At 38.6% G+C, this 20830-nt stretch overlaps 1 protein-coding gene across 20 annotated transcripts in view; it reads right to left on the reverse strand.

Moving 5' to 3' along the window:
* Nucleotides 1–20830, reverse strand: part of ATP2B2 (ATPase plasma membrane Ca2+ transporting 2) — a 714211-nt gene that overhangs the window by 34777 nt on the left and 658604 nt on the right. For all 20 annotated transcript variants that reach the window (XM_074958190.1, XM_074958179.1, XM_074958178.1 and 17 more), the window contains 3 exons: nt 10306–10412; nt 9248–9439; nt 2599–2812 (listed from right to left, as the gene is read on the reverse strand). In XM_074958190.1, the coding sequence (XP_074814291.1) occupies nt 2599–2812; nt 9248–9439; nt 10306–10412 (513 nt within the window). The remainder of the gene's footprint in view (nt 1–2598; nt 2813–9247; nt 9440–10305; nt 10413–20830) is intronic.

A 20830-nucleotide genomic window follows, 5' to 3' on the forward strand; every position in this document is an offset into this window, starting at 1 on the left:
GCATCCAAAGGAAGACTTTGGACTACAGTTTTTTGACATACAAAAGTTGTGATTATATAAATGTAGCATTATAACTTAACTACAGGTGTGAAGCTGAAGATAGAGCTGAGACTTTTAAACACAGATTACAGGGTATGTATAATCATTACCAAAGACTTCAAACCAAATAATGAAGACCATTATGAAAGGCAAATGGATTTATGCTTAAATCTGATTGAATTTTTTCCTTGACATGATTATCCATAATTAAATCTTCAAAAATTCCATTTCACTGCATTACTTCATTCCAAAAACAGGATCTACTGCTACCATGGAATAGAAGTAGATAAGGTTGCACCTAAGTTTCCATTGCCCACTCTTCTCTCAAGGCCATTAGAAACATACCTGTTTTAAAATTTGGTAGGTCAGGCCTGGGACCAAGATACAATTTTTCTATGCAGCAGTTTAAGTGAACAGGACAATGGCTTCTAGATTTATGACACTCGAAAAATAGAGGCAATCAGCATCCAAACACACTTGTAACATTTTTATTGCCAACTTATAGCAGAAGTGGGAAAGGAGGAGGAGAGAGAGAATGAATTTGATTTGCTGAACTCTTGTACAGAAGATTGTTGATCAGAGTCCCGTTTAACCAGTTAACTTATGAATCTGGAACTGTGGATTACTGGCCTTGGGAAACTTAGCATAGCACATCAAATGATTCCTAAGATTTCACTAAAAAAAAAAAAGTATCTAGCCCTTTTCCTTACTGAGGCATTCCTCAAATTGCTAACCTGATTGCTAGGAAGCCTATTGGAAAAGAAAGAAGCACATTTTCTTTTTACCATGTAGGATACAGCTGAACCTCCTGAAGCTCACAAGGGAGGCTGCTGCTGCATTTCCTAAGGCTCTCAGGAAATGGGGTGGGCTGTATGCCTCCTCAGAAATGTGAAGGGGGCTGGGGAGCCCCCTGAGGCTCACTATGTGTGGGGGGCAAAGGTTCTTCTCTCCTGCAGGCCTTCAAGAGGGGTCCTTCTCAGCCTTGGGAAGCTCACTGGAGGGCCACCTATAGCTCCCACAAAGCATACAGGATATTAGACTTTCAGATGCACCAATTATGAAGGCTCATGTGCAGAGTTTAGATAGTCATAGGCTGACAAGCTTATTGGGCTTTCTAGGGGCCACCAGAATCCTCCTGCAAACAGTAGGTACTAGCTGGGGGAGATCTCCTCTTCCCACCCCCACCTCAGAAACTTAGGCTCATTATAGGCCCCTCCTTTGCTTTAATAGGCTTGTCAGCCCGCCTAGCATCCAAAATAGGCTCATAGCTGCAGGGAGGAGCCTGGCCCTCCTAAGTCTTGTACATACATGAATGTACATTCATGACAACTTACTAGGGAGTGTATTACATAGCCTGTAAGATATATACTTCAGGTCATCAACAAATGCCAATTTAACATCAGTTAAGAATTAGATAAGCTCATGGAGGATAGGTCCATCAATGGCTATTAGCCAAGACAGTCAGAGATACAACACCATGCTCTGAGTGTCCCTAAGTCTCTAACTGCCAGATGCTGGGAGTGAACGACAGGGGATGGGTCACTCAATTGCTCTGTTCTGTTCTTTCCCTTTGAAGCATCTGGCATTGGCCACTGTCAGAAGACAGGACACTGGGCTAGATGGACCACTGTTCTGATCCAGTACGGCTGTTCTTATGACATATTGTCATGAATACAGTACATTAGCCCCAAGTGCTAATTATTATCATCAGCCCCTTGAGCAAATGCACTAATTGACATAGAGCAAGAGTGGCTATTATTCTTCCTGGGTTATTCCTTGCAATGAGAAACAGTCCTTTTCTCCCCTATATCTCAATGTCCCCAAAGACCCCATTGTAGAAGAAAAGCATTCATCATCAATAAAGCCTGAATTAGTGTAAGACCATGAGTAGAGGGCTGAAATAATAAATTAGCCAATTTTTTTTCCTTTCAGCAGTCACAGGTGTTAAATCCCAGAATGGAGTCTATTCTCTGGTCTAAATAGATTCTAATTACTAGCTTGTTTGTCTAGATTATCCAGAAGATAGTATTTATCATGGAAGAATACTGAACAATATTATTAGTTCCCAAATTGAAGGGGCTTTTTGTACTAGCATAACTTGAATCTGTATATTTCAGATTCAACACAAATAAAATATTAAGTTTCCTAGTGAAGAGGACAAGGCTTGAAATTTGAGCTTAGAAACAGACTGACCAGTTTGGTTAACACCCATACTGACCTAAACCTTTGCCAATGCCTTGAACCTACACTTTTCTTAATATTCCAAAAAGCTAGATTAAGCATATCCCACATTTTTACCAAGAAGATATGAAAGGTTCCAGAATGATCCCCTACATCCCATCACCCTCCAGTTGGGGCTGTTCCATCTTCCCTTATGTCTTTTGGTCTGGGGCATGTCTCAGGTGAGCCTTGACTAAAGCTTAATGCAAATGTTTGGTACTTTGGAATATGCAGTACATTTTGTGGCACATAGCTAGAGATCAGGCCACTTGTGAATGAAGCAGCAGCAAGCTACAGCAGAGACCTAAAGTGAACAAAAATATGTTTTGTTTATCTTACCAATGAAGAGAAGCGTAAAAATGAGAGTGAGCTGGTAGACAGCATGGCCCAGAATGTTCTTCATCATGGTACGTGATATAAGAGGTTTGTTTCTGCCATATGGTCTCCTTAGCAGTAGAGACTCTGTAGGGGGTTCAGTGGCCAGAGCAAGAGAAGCAAAGGTGTCCATAATTAGATTGACCCACAGCATCTGCACAGCTTTCAGTGGAGAGTCCTTAGGAGACAAAATAAAATATAATGTGTTGCTTTGTTTTGGCTTGCTAAAATGATCACTGTCTCCACCATTTCTTCCCTTCACACTCAATGTCTTATTGTGCTACTGCAAGGTAGTAACAGCAAAAAGGGTACAGAGCTGAGCAAAGATGAACGATCAGATTTATCTCCAATCATTTCAGCCAGCAGCATTTGCATCCACGCACCTTATTTAGCATCACACTAATCCCATCTGAATGATTTAATTATACAACGTACCATAGAGCGTTACCCCATGGATTGTTTTTAAATGTTCTAGAAGTCAGGTTTGGGTGACTAAATATGAAAGACTATCAAAAAACATGTTTTCCTGGGCTGGGACAGAAAAAACTATATTAAAACTTAATTTAAAATATCAAGTTGAATGTGAATTTATATCTAAATTGTGTCTATAATTTGCTGTAGTACACACATTGTGTTGCCTGGAATTGATCAAAATCTTGGAACAATTCAATGTGAGATTTCGATAAAATAAACTTACAAAATTTGAATTTCTTTTTAAACACAGAAATAAACTACGTTATACAGCTCAGATGTGGACTGAATGTACTCAACATCCTGTTAAAATCAAGTAGGGAATGAGAAGACTGATTCATCTACTAAACCACAGGAAGAGTCATTAGGAACTATGAAGCAGAATGTTCATGCTCTTCATCAAAAAATATTCACTGGACACCCAAACATCAATATTGCTACCAAAGTGTTAATAGATTTTGGTAGGATTAGGTATTTATTTTCCAAACTAGATTAGCAACCACTAGAAGGAGCTATTTGCTCATTTAATCCAAGACGGAGACAACCTAAGGTCACACCGTACAGGGCTTTAGATCACATTACAAACAAACAAACAAAAAACCTAATACAGATCTCAGGTGAAAAGTAAATGACAAATAGAAATATATATTAAATTGCGGTTTGGCTGATGGTCCGTTCTCAGTAACTATACCTCACTGGACTAATAGTAATGACATGTAATTGTGTTTGCTTCTAAGAGCCATAGCAAGGAAGAAAGAGGTAGAATTTTTTTCTTTCAACACATATGAATAATTCTAGTTCCTGTGCCTTTAGTGTGAATCTGAAATAGACAGCATTAGTGAAATCTATTTTCAGACTCAGAGAGAGAGAGAGAATTCTCAAAAATGATATGAGATAGCACTCTGACATTTTATCACATAACAGGGATAACTTACAGCAGGGGTTCTCAAACGGGGGGTTGTGACGCCTTAAGGGGTCACAAGGTTATTACGTGGGGGGTCGTGAGCTGTCAGCCTCTACCCCCAAGCCCCGCTTCACCTCCAGCATTTATAATAGTGTTAATTATTTTTAATTTTTTTAATTTATAAGAGGGGGTTGCACTCAGAGGCTTGCTGTGTGAAAGGGGTCACCAGTACAAAAATATGAGAACCACTGACTTACAGTGTGAAACTTTGAAGATCACAGTATTGTTGTTATGCACCATATATTTTCTACCATGGTGCATAGGTGAGGCAAAGGAGTGTCAGAATAATTTACAGACCAAAATAAATACCCTTAAAAACACTTGTTTGAAGCCTGCACTTTTCTTCAGAGATGTAAATGTTTATTTTTAATGAAGCCTTCTCGAGCTTTTATATCAGTTTCAATACCAAGGACCAGTTGCTGTTTGTCCTTGGTATTGGAGACAAACTGTAAATGTTTGGTCTTTGTGGTGGCTTGAAATTACAGTCTTGATCTCACTAGGGACACAATAAGTTGATTTTCCTGCAAATAAAGAAACTTGTATTTAAAAAACAATGTTCGGGTTTGGCCTACTTGTGGGGGAAGAGGGGGAGAGGCAATCTACTGCTTTGGCAGAAGTTGGGCATGCTAGGGAGCAGAGAAGCATTAGCTAAGTAAGATTAGTCAAGATTCTTGACTTCCTGGCCATGGACAGCATTAACTGGGCTTATCAGGAGGAGAAATCAGTTCAGCCATTTGATATGCAGCTCCAGCAAAAGGAAGTGCCTGTATTTGTAGGGATGGGGGGGGGGAAGTTAAACAAAGGATAAGCAGGATTAACTAGGTCCCAGATTTTGTGGTTTTACCAACATGGAAAGGCCCAAAGCAGTGGTGACCTTATGCTAAGGGTTTCACCGTCATGGCTTACAGACTCCTAGTGCTGAGGTACCTAATATACATAGAAAGGGGGAAACACAATCAGGTTTTTAATGAAGAATTTGCCTCATCCTATTTTCACATTTTGTATGGTTAACAAGAGTACTGCACAGGCATTTTCTGTTTGGAGATAACTTTAGAAGCTAGAATTGCTGCCTCAAGTGTTCATCCCCACATCAACGAAAATGGCATCTGTACATTATTTGTAATAAACCGTCATGTGGGCACTCACTAAGGCCTCAGATATTCCTGTGAATAATGTTACAGCCAGTTTCTCTCTTTGACGCATCTTCACACAAGTGTAGCCAGCAGCAGTCAGCTTGGGCAGCAGCACAGTCTCACCAGTTCTCTGTGCCAATCGCCCCGAGTTCCTAAGGTGCCTCTAATAATTACCAATGTGCTGCACAGCTCAGTCAAGCGTAAAACCTCGTTCTAAGCCCAAGCCCAAACATTAACAAACGTTAGTTTGAGCAACCAGTGTAATGAAATTTCCACTGCAACTCTACTGGTTTCTGATTAGTGGAAACTAAGGAAAATGCCTATCAGACATGGAGTTTAGTCTTCCATCATAGTTTTTAGTCTTGTGCTGACTCTATGCAGCACAAGAACTGGTAAGTGGGATGTAAGCTGAATGTTCTTTTGGCACTCTCTGGCCACTGACTAAATGGCCAAAGAATCCTTTGATCTGGTAGGTGAAGTTCAAAATAATACATCATCATGTAGCCTCCAACGACTGTTGGGAGGAAAGATGTTCACCTGAGATCACCACTTATTTGTCAAGTTCTTTTCCATTTGACCTTGGAAAAGGTTACTATTTGCCTAAAGGTAAAAGTCCCTCATATCAAATGATGCTACACTTTATCTTGGAAAACACTTAAAGTACAAATCACAAGAGATTGGCAATAAACCACAAATCTATTGTGACACATACAGCCTCACAAATCTTAGAGCTTGTTATTTTTGAGTTAAGATGACAAGCTGTAAGGGGATAGAAGGTGTTTTAATCCTTACATTTTAACTACCACTCGCCTACATAAGCATCTTTAATGGGACAGTGGCTATTTTGCAAAACTTTGAAACATTCTCTAGGTACAAACATTTTTACTGCTAGTCCTATTAGATACAAGTTTAACAGAAGCTGTCCAGTCCGTTAAAATCTTCTTGCACACTTCTTGATATTTAGTTCCAATCTTCAGGTGATCAGTACAGTCTAATTTTATTTACTGTGCAGTATTATTAACCAAAAGCACAGACGACTCCTAAACTGTTAGGATTTGTCAAATGCTGCTGTTTAGAATGCTAGAGTATATCAACACTAAGTAACATGCAAAATAATACCATATAAATTTCTGAAGCATCTTTCATCCTCATTATACAGGAGTTGAAGAGTATAGTGACAGTTCTACTTAAGATAGTGTTTCATTTCTAAAGTGCGTTTTCAAGTACTTTTAATTTTTGCCAAATTTTTGGCCTTTTCAGCTGAGACTTTCAAGGTTTAGTCTTTGCCAAAATATGAATTCTGTTTTAAAGTCCAAGAAAAACTCATCAATTTTTGAGTACGAAGTGTTTTAAAAAAGGTAACCTTTTACAAACAACTACAAAGCGATTCCCTGCCTCTCTCTTGGGGTTTGCTATTTTATTGTAGAATTAAACAATTTCAAATAGATTTATTCTGATAAAAATGTATTAACCTTGGGAGACGAGTTTATTTTTAACAGAATGGTTGTAAATTCAAAAGCATAGGACTGTGGGAAATGAGTATGAAGGAGCAGGGAAGATAGTTACAGGTCACTTGGGCAAAACTATTCTTCATTATGTACTTTTAGGATCTGGTTCAATTCCTGTTGGAAGCCAATGGAAACACTTCCAATGTCTTCAATGGAAGTTGAACAGAGTCCTTGGACTGGTAGGGGGGAAAAATACAATCACAGAGCAAGCTCTGTGTACAATTTTTAAACATTAGTAATTTGTTTATTTGAAAAAAATATATTTTCAAACACAACAAATTAACTACCCACACAATTATGTTTGAGTTATCTAAGCGCAAAAAGGAACATCATTATTTAAGAAGTGGGTTACATTTTCTTTCAAGCTCACAAACTAATTGAAAATTGCTGGAGACCAAGCTTGAGAAATTTAATCCTACAAGAACTGTTTTGGGGAAGGAGGGAGAGTAATGATCGAATAACTGAAAACAGGGATTTAAAAGGAAATGGCCACCTCAACCACAACCATGATATCAGCGACATGATGCTATAATAATTTGTTTTCTATAATATTTGTATTTTCCTCTTCCTCTTTAGTTACCAGCCATTAGCCCTTAACGCTAAATATTCTTTCAATATGCTTTGAAATATTCCTGAAGGGAAAAGGCCATCACCTAACCTCTGCCTCCTCCCCATCCACAATATTTCCTTTCTTCCCACCTGTCCACAGGCTCAATTGTGACGATAAGGCATGGCCAAAGTAGGGATCAATATGGAGGTGCACCAGCAATTCACAGGAGAGCAAGGAAATTGTTGCTACTTTGCTTCCCTTTGACAGGATACAACAGGTATTTCACCTGGTTAAGGTAATTTCCACTGGCTTCTGTAAAGCCATTCCTGCTTTCTCTGGTGAATGGCCCTATGATCACACAGTCCTTGTGCCCAGAGGAGCTAAATGAACACAGTTGTGTCCAGTCCCTGTGAAGGTGCTCACCAGGGCCACCAGGGACTACTTGAGACCTTTCCACACCTTGCCAAGTACAACTGAGACACGAGAATTCAGAAGAATAAGTTGAAAGGAGCTTAACCTCTCAGCTTAATGGAGAGACCAGGTCTCAAGTTTCACGTAATGATTCCATGACTGCAATGTAAGCGTACTCCTGAAGTGTGGCTAATGACTTATTCATTGTTTTGCTCATAGGTGTGTGTGTCAGAGATGGAATTTACCTGTAGTGACAGACATGTACATTTGTGTAATGGGCAGTAAGGGGAGCTGCGATGTTCTCACAGGTGTGCATTTCTTCTATCAAGCTTAGGCTTTTGCAACAGCACCTTTCTCCAGTATATGCCGCTCTTGAGCATTGTTATTTTGGGGCTATGGTGTAAATGCTAACAGCAATGTCCTTTGCTTTTTAATATCGGAGGAAGAAAACCCGCTTTCTCCATTAGTTATACACACGCCCCTGCCCCTTGCTGAACAAAATGAGACAATCAAAAGGAGGTATGCTTATTAAAAAGTGGTGATGCTGAAGTAGAGTTTACTTTGGTTTGGCTTTTTCGTGTGTGTTTGGTGAGATAGGTACATATGTAGCCTTGCACGTTAGTTGTGGCTAGGGCTGCATCTTAGGGTGCATCTACATGGCAAAAAACCCAGCACCCACAGCAGGGTCAACTGACTCGTTCCCACTTGGGCTGGAGCCCAAGCTTTGAACACTGATTTACACTTAGAGATCTTCCAAACACAGCCATTAACACACCTATGAATATGTAGGTCTCTGCTGTGAAGAGGAGGAGGAGAGGCACAGAAAACAAACATTTAAAACACATCAGATGTCTTTGTCCTTTTAAAGCATGAGTAGAAAAATTAGGCAGGGTATTTGAGCAAGTGACAAGTACTTGGCTGAATAGGGTGACCAGATGTCCCGGCGTCATAGGGACAGTCACAATATTTGGGGCTTTGTCTTACATAGGCGCCTCTTAACCCCCACCCCCATTTTCACACTTTCTGTCTGGTCACCCTATTGCTGAATAGCACAAAGCTGTTGATTTTTGGCCCATTTCTCACAATGGATAAGGTTGCTAAAATAAGATGTAAATGAGGATAGCGATATTAGCAATTAGAACAGATTATTCTGGGGAAAAATTAGTCAGAAAGACATTTCTGTATATCATATTTTTTGTTTTTAATTATTTGAATCAGAAAACACAAAGCACCAAAATGTTTTCTTCATTTTTAGTTGAAAGTTTCCCTGTCCGGATTACTTCTAAATGACAGTGCTGCCATCTTGAATGTACCAGCAATCGCAGTCCAATCAAAAGTAATACTTCTGGGAATATTTGTATGACTGATAAAATGAATGATTCCAGATGTACCTCTGACATGTAACTAATGATTCCCAAACTTATTACCCAGAAAAAATGTTTGCTAACTATACTGTAGGAATTAAGAATACCATGGTGACCAGTTGAAAGCATCTGTTGAAATTGGGTATTTGGCTCTTTAGATTATCAGGCAGTCCAGTATCCCTGCTTCACGTCATCTCTACGACTCAGCTTACCTGTGTAATACATGCCCCAGTGAAAGCCACAATCACAGCCACAACGTTAACAGTAAGTTGGAACTGTAGGAACTTGGAGATGCTATCATAGACATTACGGCCCCACATTACAGCCTTCACAATGCTACTGAAATTATCATCCGTCAAGATAATATCTGAGGCTTCCTTTGCAACATCAGTACCCGCAATACCCTGGAAAAAAATTGCAGAAAATTATGATAAAAATGAGTTATTGGAAAGAAAAAGCAGTAGTTAGAAAATAGATCTTTGGACATCCCTTCCCACTGCACATTTATGCTTTGACCACCGAATGAAATAATAGTATTTGGTGAGTACATGTTGCGTCTTGGACATGTTGGATAATAGGTTTGGAGGTATGTGCCGATAGACAGCAAAGAACACCTTGTGATGAGCTATTTGAGTATTTTATGATAGCAACCGATGCTGACTAAGGGAGCGAACATCCATGTGTCGCTGGAGTTCTCATGTTTGGTTTTTTTTTTAAATATGCATATACAGAATTGCCAGTACAAATTGGAATTGCACAGCTCAATTTGAATTCAGCATCTATTATGCCGTCAATTTCTTCTGTTTTCAGATGCCGTTGCAGTAGTGCCACAAAATGTTGGAGGACTAGTAAGTTGTATTTGGAGGTGGATTTTTACCAAGTCAAAATAATGTCCTATTAAATTGGAGAGTGTTCTTCCTGCTCCACCTTGCTATCAGGGAGAATACTGAATGCACTTTCCTCTACTGGCATCAGCATTCTGCATATTTTCAATATTTATTTTGATAAGATTCTTGCAAAAATCAGCCAAGCAAAACTCCTCCTCTGTTTATCACAATGTGTAAAAGTGGATTCTGAAACTGCATTAAAACTGCTGACATGCTGATTACAGCCATTTCTAGAAAACGGAAACTTCTCCACATGCTTCTTGCTTCACTAAATGAACAATCACTGAACCATTTCACTCCATGTATTACATAAACAGAAAAACTCCCTTTAAGCAAATCTATGATGCAAATAAAGTGACAACTGGCTATGTTCAGGGTCATACCATTGCAAAGCCAACATCGGCTTTTTTAAGTGCTGGTCCATCATTGGTTCCATCACCAGTCACTGCAACAACCTGTCTCTGCTCCACCTGCGTGCTGTCAATAATACCTGCAAAATATATCGACAATACATAGAATATTCACCTTAAGAATAAGAGGGTCCATTCTGAAGCAAAATATCTGGCTGACGTGTCATGGGCCCCCATAGAGAATACAGATTTAGTTCCCATGGAAAACGATGTAGTAAGCCATATAAGTGACTCCTGCCATCATTACGGAGGATCATACGGGGACTGATCCTGCATCCAACAAAATCATTGGCAAAACTCTCATAAGCTTCAATAGGAACAGGATCAGCCCATTATGTGTTTCCTTGTGAAAGATGAAGATTTCTACTATTTGAAACTTTGTTTCCCAATATTATCCACTGAGGCCCCAATTCCCTGATTAACTGTAACGGGACTTGAGTATGTGCTTCAGTGCCTTGTTGAATGAGGACAGACTTAAGCAACAGCTTAAGACAGACATACATGCTTTCCTAAATCCAAGCCTTCATTGGCACATCTGGCTTTTTGGGATGTCTCCAGGGAAGTTTAGCCTACATACCCAGACCAAAACTGCTGTTTTCTGGAGCTATATTAGGATTTTCCTCAGACATATTCAGCTCTGCCAAGTACTGAAGTGATGAATAAAGCAATATCAACTAAATAAGAAATTTTGAAGTAATATATTTTAGTGTACTAGAAGTATAAATAATAATAATGCTTCGTATTTCTCTAATTACTTCCTTCCAAGGACCTTAAAATGTTTTATAACAGGAACAAATTCAGTCTCCTCTCATCCTGATACAACAGGAAAGTATTTTCCACACTCTACAGATGGGGAGACTGAGGGAGTGATTTAAATTACTTGCCAGAGGTCACACAAGAAACATTATACTTTAGTCATAAGATCATCATTACACTAAGTTTCATTTCCAAATTTAATTTGGAGTACATGATGAGTTGTGTTTATTGCCTTTGATACACATGCTGAAAAAAATGTTATAATTAAGGCCTGCATTGTTATTTAAGCAAAGTCACAGAGTTAAATCTGTTAGATTATAGAATCTAATAATTACTAGTTATTGAACCACTCGTGTATGCTGTTTATTGTATATACAGCAAACTTTTCAAATTTTGTTATATTGAACTTCAAGATCTTAAACTTTTATATTCACCCATAATTTTCTTTCTGTAATACAGAACAATATGCTATATCTTTAATATTAAAGGCAATACTAATTCACTAATAAGGCTTATTATTGCTATTAATCATTTAGGTATCATTTAAGACAATGTTTTATTACAGACTGCAAATAGGAATTGCTTCACATGGGGGCATACTGTACTAGATCAGACACTGAATGAACCCAAAGGAGGTATAATAGCCTGACGCCTAACTATACAAAAATAACCATTCCCATAAATGACCAAATGAAGGAGGACACTGTCCAGATAAAGGGTAACATTTACAGAAGCATTTGAGTGACTTAGGAGCCTAACTCCCATTTTCAAAAAGGGCACACACACTGAAACATTGAGTCCCACTGATTTTCAATGAGACAGAAGCACTTTTGACAATTCTACCCAACATCCATAGACTGTATTTCAAAACTAGGGTTTGCTCCTTCTCCCATTGAAGAATGGGAGCTTTATCACCAATTTAAATGTAAGCAGAATCAGATGCAAAGTATTAGATGTGTTAACAACTTCCCAGATTATTAAAACTAGTTTTTATTTTAATTGATTTTAATGTTCATAATTTATTCTGGTTGTTTAACCTTTCCACTTAAACCAGCTTGGATGGTGAAACTAGATGAGTCAGTTTAAATCCCCCTGAGACACCCATGTCTGCCATTCTCCTGCAGTGCTTCTAGTTGGCATGCATAAGTAATCCCTATTATTTGTTCCCATTTCCCTGGGCTCTGTTGTCATTTCGGTCAGCTTAATGTGATGGAAGGTGACTGGCCTATCACGGATGCTACCATAAATTAATAAATACAAAGTTTCATTAGGTTTTTTTTTTATAGTTGATTACGTTTCTATTCTCATACTCTAGTGTAGTGTTCTCAAAGTGCAGGGCACATCCATAAAGGACTAGCTGGGGGCTGACAGTTAAGAGAGGGCTGAACTCCTCTCTCTGTTGCTATTCTTTCATTTTAAAGAAATAAGTTTCTAGTTACTGTAATTAAATATTCAAAACATGAAGAGGATTATACCTGAGTTTGCAGAGAGCCTGAAACAATAACTGGGATGTGAAATGTCCAGTACATTTCAATGAGAGCTAAGTCAAATGCATATAATGGCATTTTACGTGTAAACATTATTAACTGTGTCACTGCCCATCAAAGCATGTAACTTGAACTACCAGTGTGATGCTGTGGCCAAATGGGCTAATGCAATCCTTGGATGCATGAATAGGGGATTCTCAAGTAATAGAGAGGTTATTTTACTTCTGTATTTGGCACTGGCATGGCCTCTGCCAGAAAACTGTTTCCAATTTTGGTGTCCACAATTCAAGAAAGATGTTGAAAAATTGGAGAGGTTTCAGAGAAGAGCCATAATTATGATTAAAGGATTAGAAAACATGCCTTATAGTGACAGATTCAAGGAACAAAATTTAGTAAGTTTAACAAGATTAAGGGTTGACTTGATCACAGTCTATAAGTACCTACATGGGGAACAAATATTTGAAAATGGGCTCTTCAATCTAGCAAAGAAAGGTATAACACAAGGAACTTGAAGTTAAATTCACACTGGAAATAAGATACATTTTTAATTGTGAGAGTAATTAACTATTGGAATAATTTACCAAAGCTCATGGTGTATTCTCCATCACTGGCAATTTTTAAAATCAAGACTGGATGTTTTTTTTCCTAAAGGATATGCTCTAGGAATTATTTTGGGGAAGTTCTATGGCCTGTGTTATTCAAGACGTCAGACCAGATGATCACAATGGTCCCTTCTGGCTTTGGAATCTATGAAAAAAGATAACTGTCATAATATGAAGATTTTACATCTGCGTTTCCCAAAGGGGAGGGAAGCAGAAGCTATATAAATTAAAGAGAAAGGCCCTTAGCAACAAATGTTGGAATTGTCGGGGGCATGACTGGTTTAATTGTCCTGATTGGGAGCTCTGCTTGCAAGTGTTTGGAATACACTGCACTTAAATACTGCTGCAGTGTTTGGGTTTCCAACACATTAGGGTAAAGTGTAAATGAAAAAACCAAAATATTTTAATTGGAATTTTTTTGTTTGTTTTTTTTAAAAAAGACTATGTAAACATTTCTGTTCACATTCAGTTTTGTAGCCCTGAAATTACATTTGTTTGTATTTCATTAACAAACAAGGTCTAGACTACCTGGAAGTTTCCCTTTTCACCACATGAATGTAATCCCTTTTATTTTACATTAATCCAGTCTCATAATACTACTTTTATGTATTATGCTTCATAATAAAGATGCTGAAGGAGAACTCATAATGCTTTATCATTAATACATCACTAATACATTTGTCACAGTGTGTTACGGTTAACAATACCTACATTTAAATGGAATCATTTGGGACTACTCAGTTTATAGAAAAAAAAAGGAAGCATTTTAATGCACTTTTAATTTAATTACATTTATTTCAATAGTATAGAAATCTTACCAAGGTTTCAGACTTTCACAATGGTTATGAAAGTCTAACGGTCCAGGTACAAATCTACTAACATCTACCCTTACCCGGGGGAAAATTATCATGAAAAAAATTAGTATTTAAAAATTAACAAAATAATATTATTTGTGCTCCCTTCCGGCCTTAAACTCTATGAATCCGTGAACTGGAATTTTGAGACTCTTGTTTAATTAGCCACAGACATACGGAATCTTCTAAAGTTGTAAACAAAGGGAAATAAGTTCCAAGGATGGTCATTGTATTGCCTAGCGGAACTATATTTGTTTCCCTTCTTAATCTGCATCTGTTCCTGTGCCACAACTGGTGTATGGCATGCAATTCCCATCTGTTCTTCATGATCTCGTTAAAATGGAACACAGTGGTACCTTGGAGAAAAAGCCTCTTTATTACTATCATGGCTAAACCAGAACAGTTCACCCTTTTAGGCTTTAGGTCAATAAACCACTTGAATGCAACCAGAGAAAAAGAGGTCCCACCGCAATGCCAATGGTTTTGATGATATCATGGAACAATATAATCATCTAGTGTCAATGAAACTGAACTATATAAGATATAGGGCCAAGGTAGAGAAGAAGAATGTCAGTGGTATGAAACACAGTCCAAGTTCATTGGACACTTGCATAGACTCCTTAGAGGAATACACAGCTTCTGTGAAGGATATTTCCTTCTCATTCAATCAGCTGAAAAATCATGACAAAACTGGTCCAAATAGCAAAACCGCCAGTAACTTGGATCCCATAAAAGACAATCATCATACCCCAGGACATACCTTTGTGAAAAGCTCTCAAATATTGGATAAACTATCTGGGGTAGATGATCCGAGATTGGGGAGCAATAACCATCCCACCACTCTTGATAAAGTCGAGGCTTATCATACACCCAGAAGCACTGAAAGCTCTGAGCAGTGTACTGTCACTCCTTCCAGAGCCAATTAGTGTTCCTCTAGACTTACTAAAAGTCAGAAAAGAGCAAGTAGGCTAAAATCATCACTGAAGGCAATCTTCCAACCTTCCTGAAGGATGCAATCATCTGTCCCGTTCTCAAGAAACCAACAATTCCCATTTGCATTGAAATGATATTTCGCTTGTCTACAAATCAAGCAACTTATTATAAGGACTAGAAAGGGAGCTGAAGTATATTGCCTCTTCTGGTGGCATTTGGCTAAGACAGTCTGTGACTGAATTTTGAGACTAGTGACAGGCTGGGGAGAAAGGCATTTCAAGATAAATAGGCTTTGATATTTCCTGACTAAGCCAAAAAAATCTCAGAGAAGGGGGTAAAAAAGTAAAATGATTAAAAGAATTTTCCTTGCTAGGACCTATCACAGCACTTCTCTTTCTCGCTAATGCTTGTGGAAGAAAAAGTAATCTTTTCACCAGTTTCCATGAGGTTATGATTTCTTGACCTCCAGAAGATTGGAGTTACTAGGATCTGCTAGTCAAACTGCAAATACTGATGAATTTGAGTTGACTAAGATTTCATATGTACTAGAACTTGAATAAATGATTAATTTATTCGGATTTTTATAAGGTCTAATGATTAGTTTGTGTTTTCAATGTGTGCAGTGACTTGCCTTGGATATCACCAAATAAGCAACACCATTAGCTCTTACTATTTAGTTATTTACACTTCTTTCTTCACCTCTTGTTATTAACACATCCTTTCATGTTCATCTAATAATTTTTGAAGATACTTTTAAAAACCCAGCACTGAAGCAGTTAGTCTCTCGAACCCACCATTCCTTTGCAAAGCACTGAAAACCAAATTCCATTGCCACCTGACATCTGCCAACATCCTGGGCCTCTCACAATCAGTCTCCAAAGTGAAATCATGGCAAGGATAAACTGCATTAACTGCTGACCTCACGGTGGTTATGAACTGAGACCTAACCTCAATGCTTATCTGATTCTACTACCTCTCTTCTGCCTTCATAGATCGATTGCAAGGTCCTGATAACTCACTGACAAAGTTTTGTAGGAGTGGACTTAATAGCATTCTGAAGGCTTCAATCATTCCTCTGAAAAACAACCCAGACTACTGTGATAAACAGCTCCTTATCCTCCAGAACACTCAGATGCAGCATCCTGAAAAGATCAAGACTTTTTAATCTTATTTTTAACATTTGCATGTGATGTCATGGTGATACACACTTGTCATAAATAGAAAGGGAAGGGTAAACCCCTTTAAAATCCCTCCTGGCCAGAGGAAATCTCCTCTCACCTGTAAAGGGTTAAGAAGCTAAAGGTAACCTCGCTGGCACCTGACCAAAATGACCAATGAGGAGACAAGATACTTTCAAAAGCTGGTAGGAGGGAGAGAAACAAAGGGTTTGTGTGTCTGTCTACATTTTGTCTTTGCCGGGGATAGACCAGGAATGAAGCCTTAGAACTTTTAGTAAGTAATCTAGCTAGGTATGTGTTAGATTATGATTTCTTTAAATGGCTGAGAAAAGAATTGTGCTGAATAGAATAACTATTTCTGTCTGTGTATCTTTTTTGTAACTTAAGGTTTTTGCCTAGAGGGGTTCTCTATGTTTTGAATCTAATTACCCTGTAAGGTATTTACCATCCTGATTTTACAGGGGGGATTTCTTATTTCTAATTCTATTTTTATTAAAAGTCTTCTTGTAGGAAAACTGAATGCTTTTTCATTGTTCTCAGATCCAGGGGTTTGGGTCTGTGGTCACCTATGCAAATTGGTGAGGCTTTTTATCCAACATTTCCCAGGAAAGGGAGGGTGCAAGTGTTGGGAGGATTGTTCATTGTTCTTAAGATCCAAGGGTCTGGGTCTGTAGTCACCTAGGCAAACTGGTGAGGCTTTTTACCAAACCTTGTCCAGGAAGTAGGGTGCAAGGTTTTTGGGAAGTATTTTGGGGGGAAAGACGTGTCCAAACAGCTCTTCCCCAGTAACCAGTACTTGTTTGGTGGTGGTAGCGGCCAATCCAAGGACAAAAGGGTGGAATATTTTGTACCTTGGGGAAGTTTTGACCTAAGCTGGTAAAGATAAGCTTAGGAGGTTTTTCATGCAGGTCCCCACATCTGTACCCTAGAGTTCAGAGTGGGGGAGGAACCTTGACAACACTTATCACCAATATGCATCTTTACATCTTCACTTAAACATATACCACTAATGCCATCACAAAGATGTGTCAAATGCTGGTGAGAGATAAGCACTTGGACGAAAAACAGCTAGATCAGGCTTAACCCAGGTAAGACTAAAGTGATTTGGTAGGAAAATGGAAATACTGTGAGCAGCCTGGCAGGACACTGATTTCTACCTTCATCAAGGACATCTGCCTTCCATTTGACAAATTAGCACCAAATATTGGGGATTTATAGAGCTAATCCTAGTTAATGATAGTTGCAGTGGTGAGAAATAGTGAGAAACTTATGCTTCTTTTTGGACCAGTACCTACCACAGTTATCCGTTTGCTTGTCAATTTCCATATTAAACTATTAACATTCACTCTACCTGGCACTGAAGGTTGAGACTCCAGCTTGCAAAGCACACAGTAGACCATTTCCCAACCGCCCACAGCACTTCAGACCAGTGCTCAGAACCCTTTACTGGTTTATCATTCATTAATAGAGCCAATCAAGGTTCTGGTCTACAGCTTACAGGTCCCACTGGGCAGAGACCAATTCTCCGTTCATGACCTGCCTGGACAACTACACTCATCTAAGACAACGCAGCTGAGGGTGAAGCTCAGAAGAGCTGGCAATCAGGGATCTTTGGTGGAGGGCCAGTGATTGTGAAATGGCCTATAACAGGAGACCAGCATGGGCTATTTTCAGTACAAGATGAAAATCGACCAGTTTGCAAAAGTCTCCCTTAATAACTGAGGAAAAAGAATTAATAATAAATATATCTGTATAAAGAATATAACGACAAAAGCAGGCTCACACCAAAAAAAGGTGATGAGCAAGGTCCACTGTATGAGAACCTTATTTATGGTACTGTGTTTATAGGATCTGTTACAGCGTTCAGTGAAGAATATCGATAGGGATGGGACCTGATTCAGAGAATGGGCACTTCATTACAACTCCATTGGTTCACAGTTTCTGTAAGAATATATTTTGGTTTCAAATGCTCACTTTTAGAGTCAGAAAAACAGTTGATGGTAAACAACTTTAGTCCAGTCAGATGCTTACATACAGAGTTTTAACACACAGCTCCACAAGATATGGAAGAACAACTCCAAGAGTCATGTGGTTTCCCAAACTATCTCCCCTTACATATCTCTGATCCGAACCCCTCAACATGATCTGGATGTAGCCATAAGCATCTACTACTCCAGTACAGGACAACAAGATCTCATATACAACTTAAAATGAAATATATCAACTCACATGTCTCCCTACCTTCAAGGAGCTGTTAGATCAAATCCCCTCTGGATCATATTACAGAGATTATTAGTCAGCAAGTGTGTCTTCCATTTCATCTATAAGTAAACCCCTTTCTACCCGCTGCTTAGATCAAAGGCATCGACAAGTGGAGCCTCAGGTTTCACTTCATTGCAGCATAAATGCCAGGTTATTTTAACACATCTCAGTAGCAATGCCACCCTTCGAGTTATCTGTAAAATACTATTTGTTTTAAAAGAACAGAACAGATTGGGATTTAGTTGTCCCTTCCCACGTCTGCCAATAAACTGAAACAATGAGAGACAAGGAATGCTAGAAATATGAAGATTCCAGGCACATTTATGTTTAGGTACTATTGGTCCACTATGATGGATCACCTAATATGTATTTCTTTTACAAATTTAATACAAGCAATTGTATTAAATATATCTTCTAAAAATATTTGCTCAGCTCACATCAACCTTTAAAATTTAGATACATTTCCTAACTTTAAAACTTTTACAGGCTCTTGGTTAATCATATAATAATTTAGAGCTTTTACTTAAAAGGAAACTTGAAATAAAATTAGTCACAGTTAAAACCCTTCTTCCCATGAGGCCCACTGCCAATTATTGTGTTCTTACAATCACATTACATTTTTTTCTACTCTGCTGCTATGTGAATGACTCTCAGATGTAATAGGGGAAACTGACTGACTATAGAGAGAACAGTGAAACTGACTATTTACAAGAGTGTTTCAAATCCAGAAGTATACTGATAAAAATATAGAAAATAATTTTTCCTCTAGTTTCTTTCAGTTTTGTTAATCTTAGGACCTGGATCCTGCAAACATACTCACGTGAGTTGTCCCATGGACTATTCACATGCAAAAAGTTAAGTGTTTAAGTGTGTGCAGAATTAGGCCCTTGGGATGGGGGGTGGGGAGGGATGTAACTTGCAACAACAGTGGGTACATTTTCAGACAGAACTGTGATATTTAAGTGCCTGGTGCTCCAATATAAACATTACATACTATTAGAATGAAACAGAAAAGAATATGACTGCAGACCCTTGTCCTGCAATCAGATCAGCAGATGCAGACACCTGAGCCCATGCAGAACCCACTGATTTCAATAGGGCTGGAGCAGACACTTGTTTGGGAACATCCAATTACAAGACTGAGGCCTTAAAGGGTAACCTCAAGGCACCGAGGGGCTGCTACATGTTATATACAGAATACATATTATAAAATGCATGCACGCACACACACACACACAGACAGGGGATTCATTTCTAGATTGAAATAAATCTTATCTTCATGTCCAAGAAAAAAACTTCTCAAACCTATTTTGGAAGCTGAAAACTCCAGTGCCTTGGAGCAGCCTTACATATGTAACAAAGTAGTGCCTTCCCAACTTGAAATGCTGAACGATGCCTTTCTGAGTCTCAATGTTACAAAAGAACAAAAATGCATAATAAAAGTGTCTTATGCTATATAAAAATGATTTTTGCTGGGCAGGATTGTGGCAGTGAAATAAAAAAGTGCTCCCTCCCTCCAGCAGCTGTATGTCATTAAAAATTAAATATGAAAGTTTGTTTTGTGATGTGTATTTTTAGCCCTAGAGTGAACCTAATGCATCAAAGAGAAAACTCTCTCTGTCCCCCAAGTGACTGAGAAACACGTACTCAGAACTAGTGAACATTTAAATAATTTCCTGTAACTTTTAAGGGCCCTTGAAGTGTTATAAATGAAAAAAGTTTCACAGCAATGAAGAGCTGCTCTTAAACTGCATGAATAATTTGTTTTTTCATTTGATCTCATCATCATCTCTAAAATGTTACCAACAATACCAGTTATATAAGATATTTTGCAATGGAATATCTTTTTCAAAATCTCATACTGCACATACAGTAAATCTTGTTAATATTTTGTTGTTTACTTCTCTTCAACTCTGTTGATTTAATTTTCCTCTTAGGGGAAAATCCTGCATGATTCACTCACACAGGCAGTCTCCAACGATTTGTTTCCTTGATTTTATGACATTCTCAATATGCACTTCCATTAGAATTTAGAACCATGCACCGATATTAGGCTTTAGGGTAAGAATCTGTCTTGCATCTCAGAAGTGCAGCACAGAACTTTTGAGGGCTTTAAGCCGCCTTTGCACCCTTGCAATTTTGGGCTGTTCTGGGGGCCTAAACAGCACCTGGCATAATTTAGTCCTGAAAAGCTAAACTACAGCTGCTTGTATCCGTCTTCTGAGAAGCAGCAGTGAAACCCAGAGTACCCACCATGCTACGTTGCTACCCCTGACACATTCCCTATGCCCGGGTTAGAAGGGGACGAGGGAAGGGTATTCAGAAGACAGTCTATGGCTATCAACTTCCGTTCCTGTGTCGTGGGAATTCTCTTCTAGCCAGAGCCAGGGCTTTAAGAGATCATTTACACCACATTCTGTCTCCTT

Source organism: Natator depressus, chromosome 7 (assembly GCF_965152275.1).
Source record: "Natator depressus isolate rNatDep1 chromosome 7, rNatDep2.hap1, whole genome shotgun sequence".
Lineage (NCBI taxonomy): Eukaryota > Metazoa > Chordata > Testudines > Cheloniidae > Natator > Natator depressus.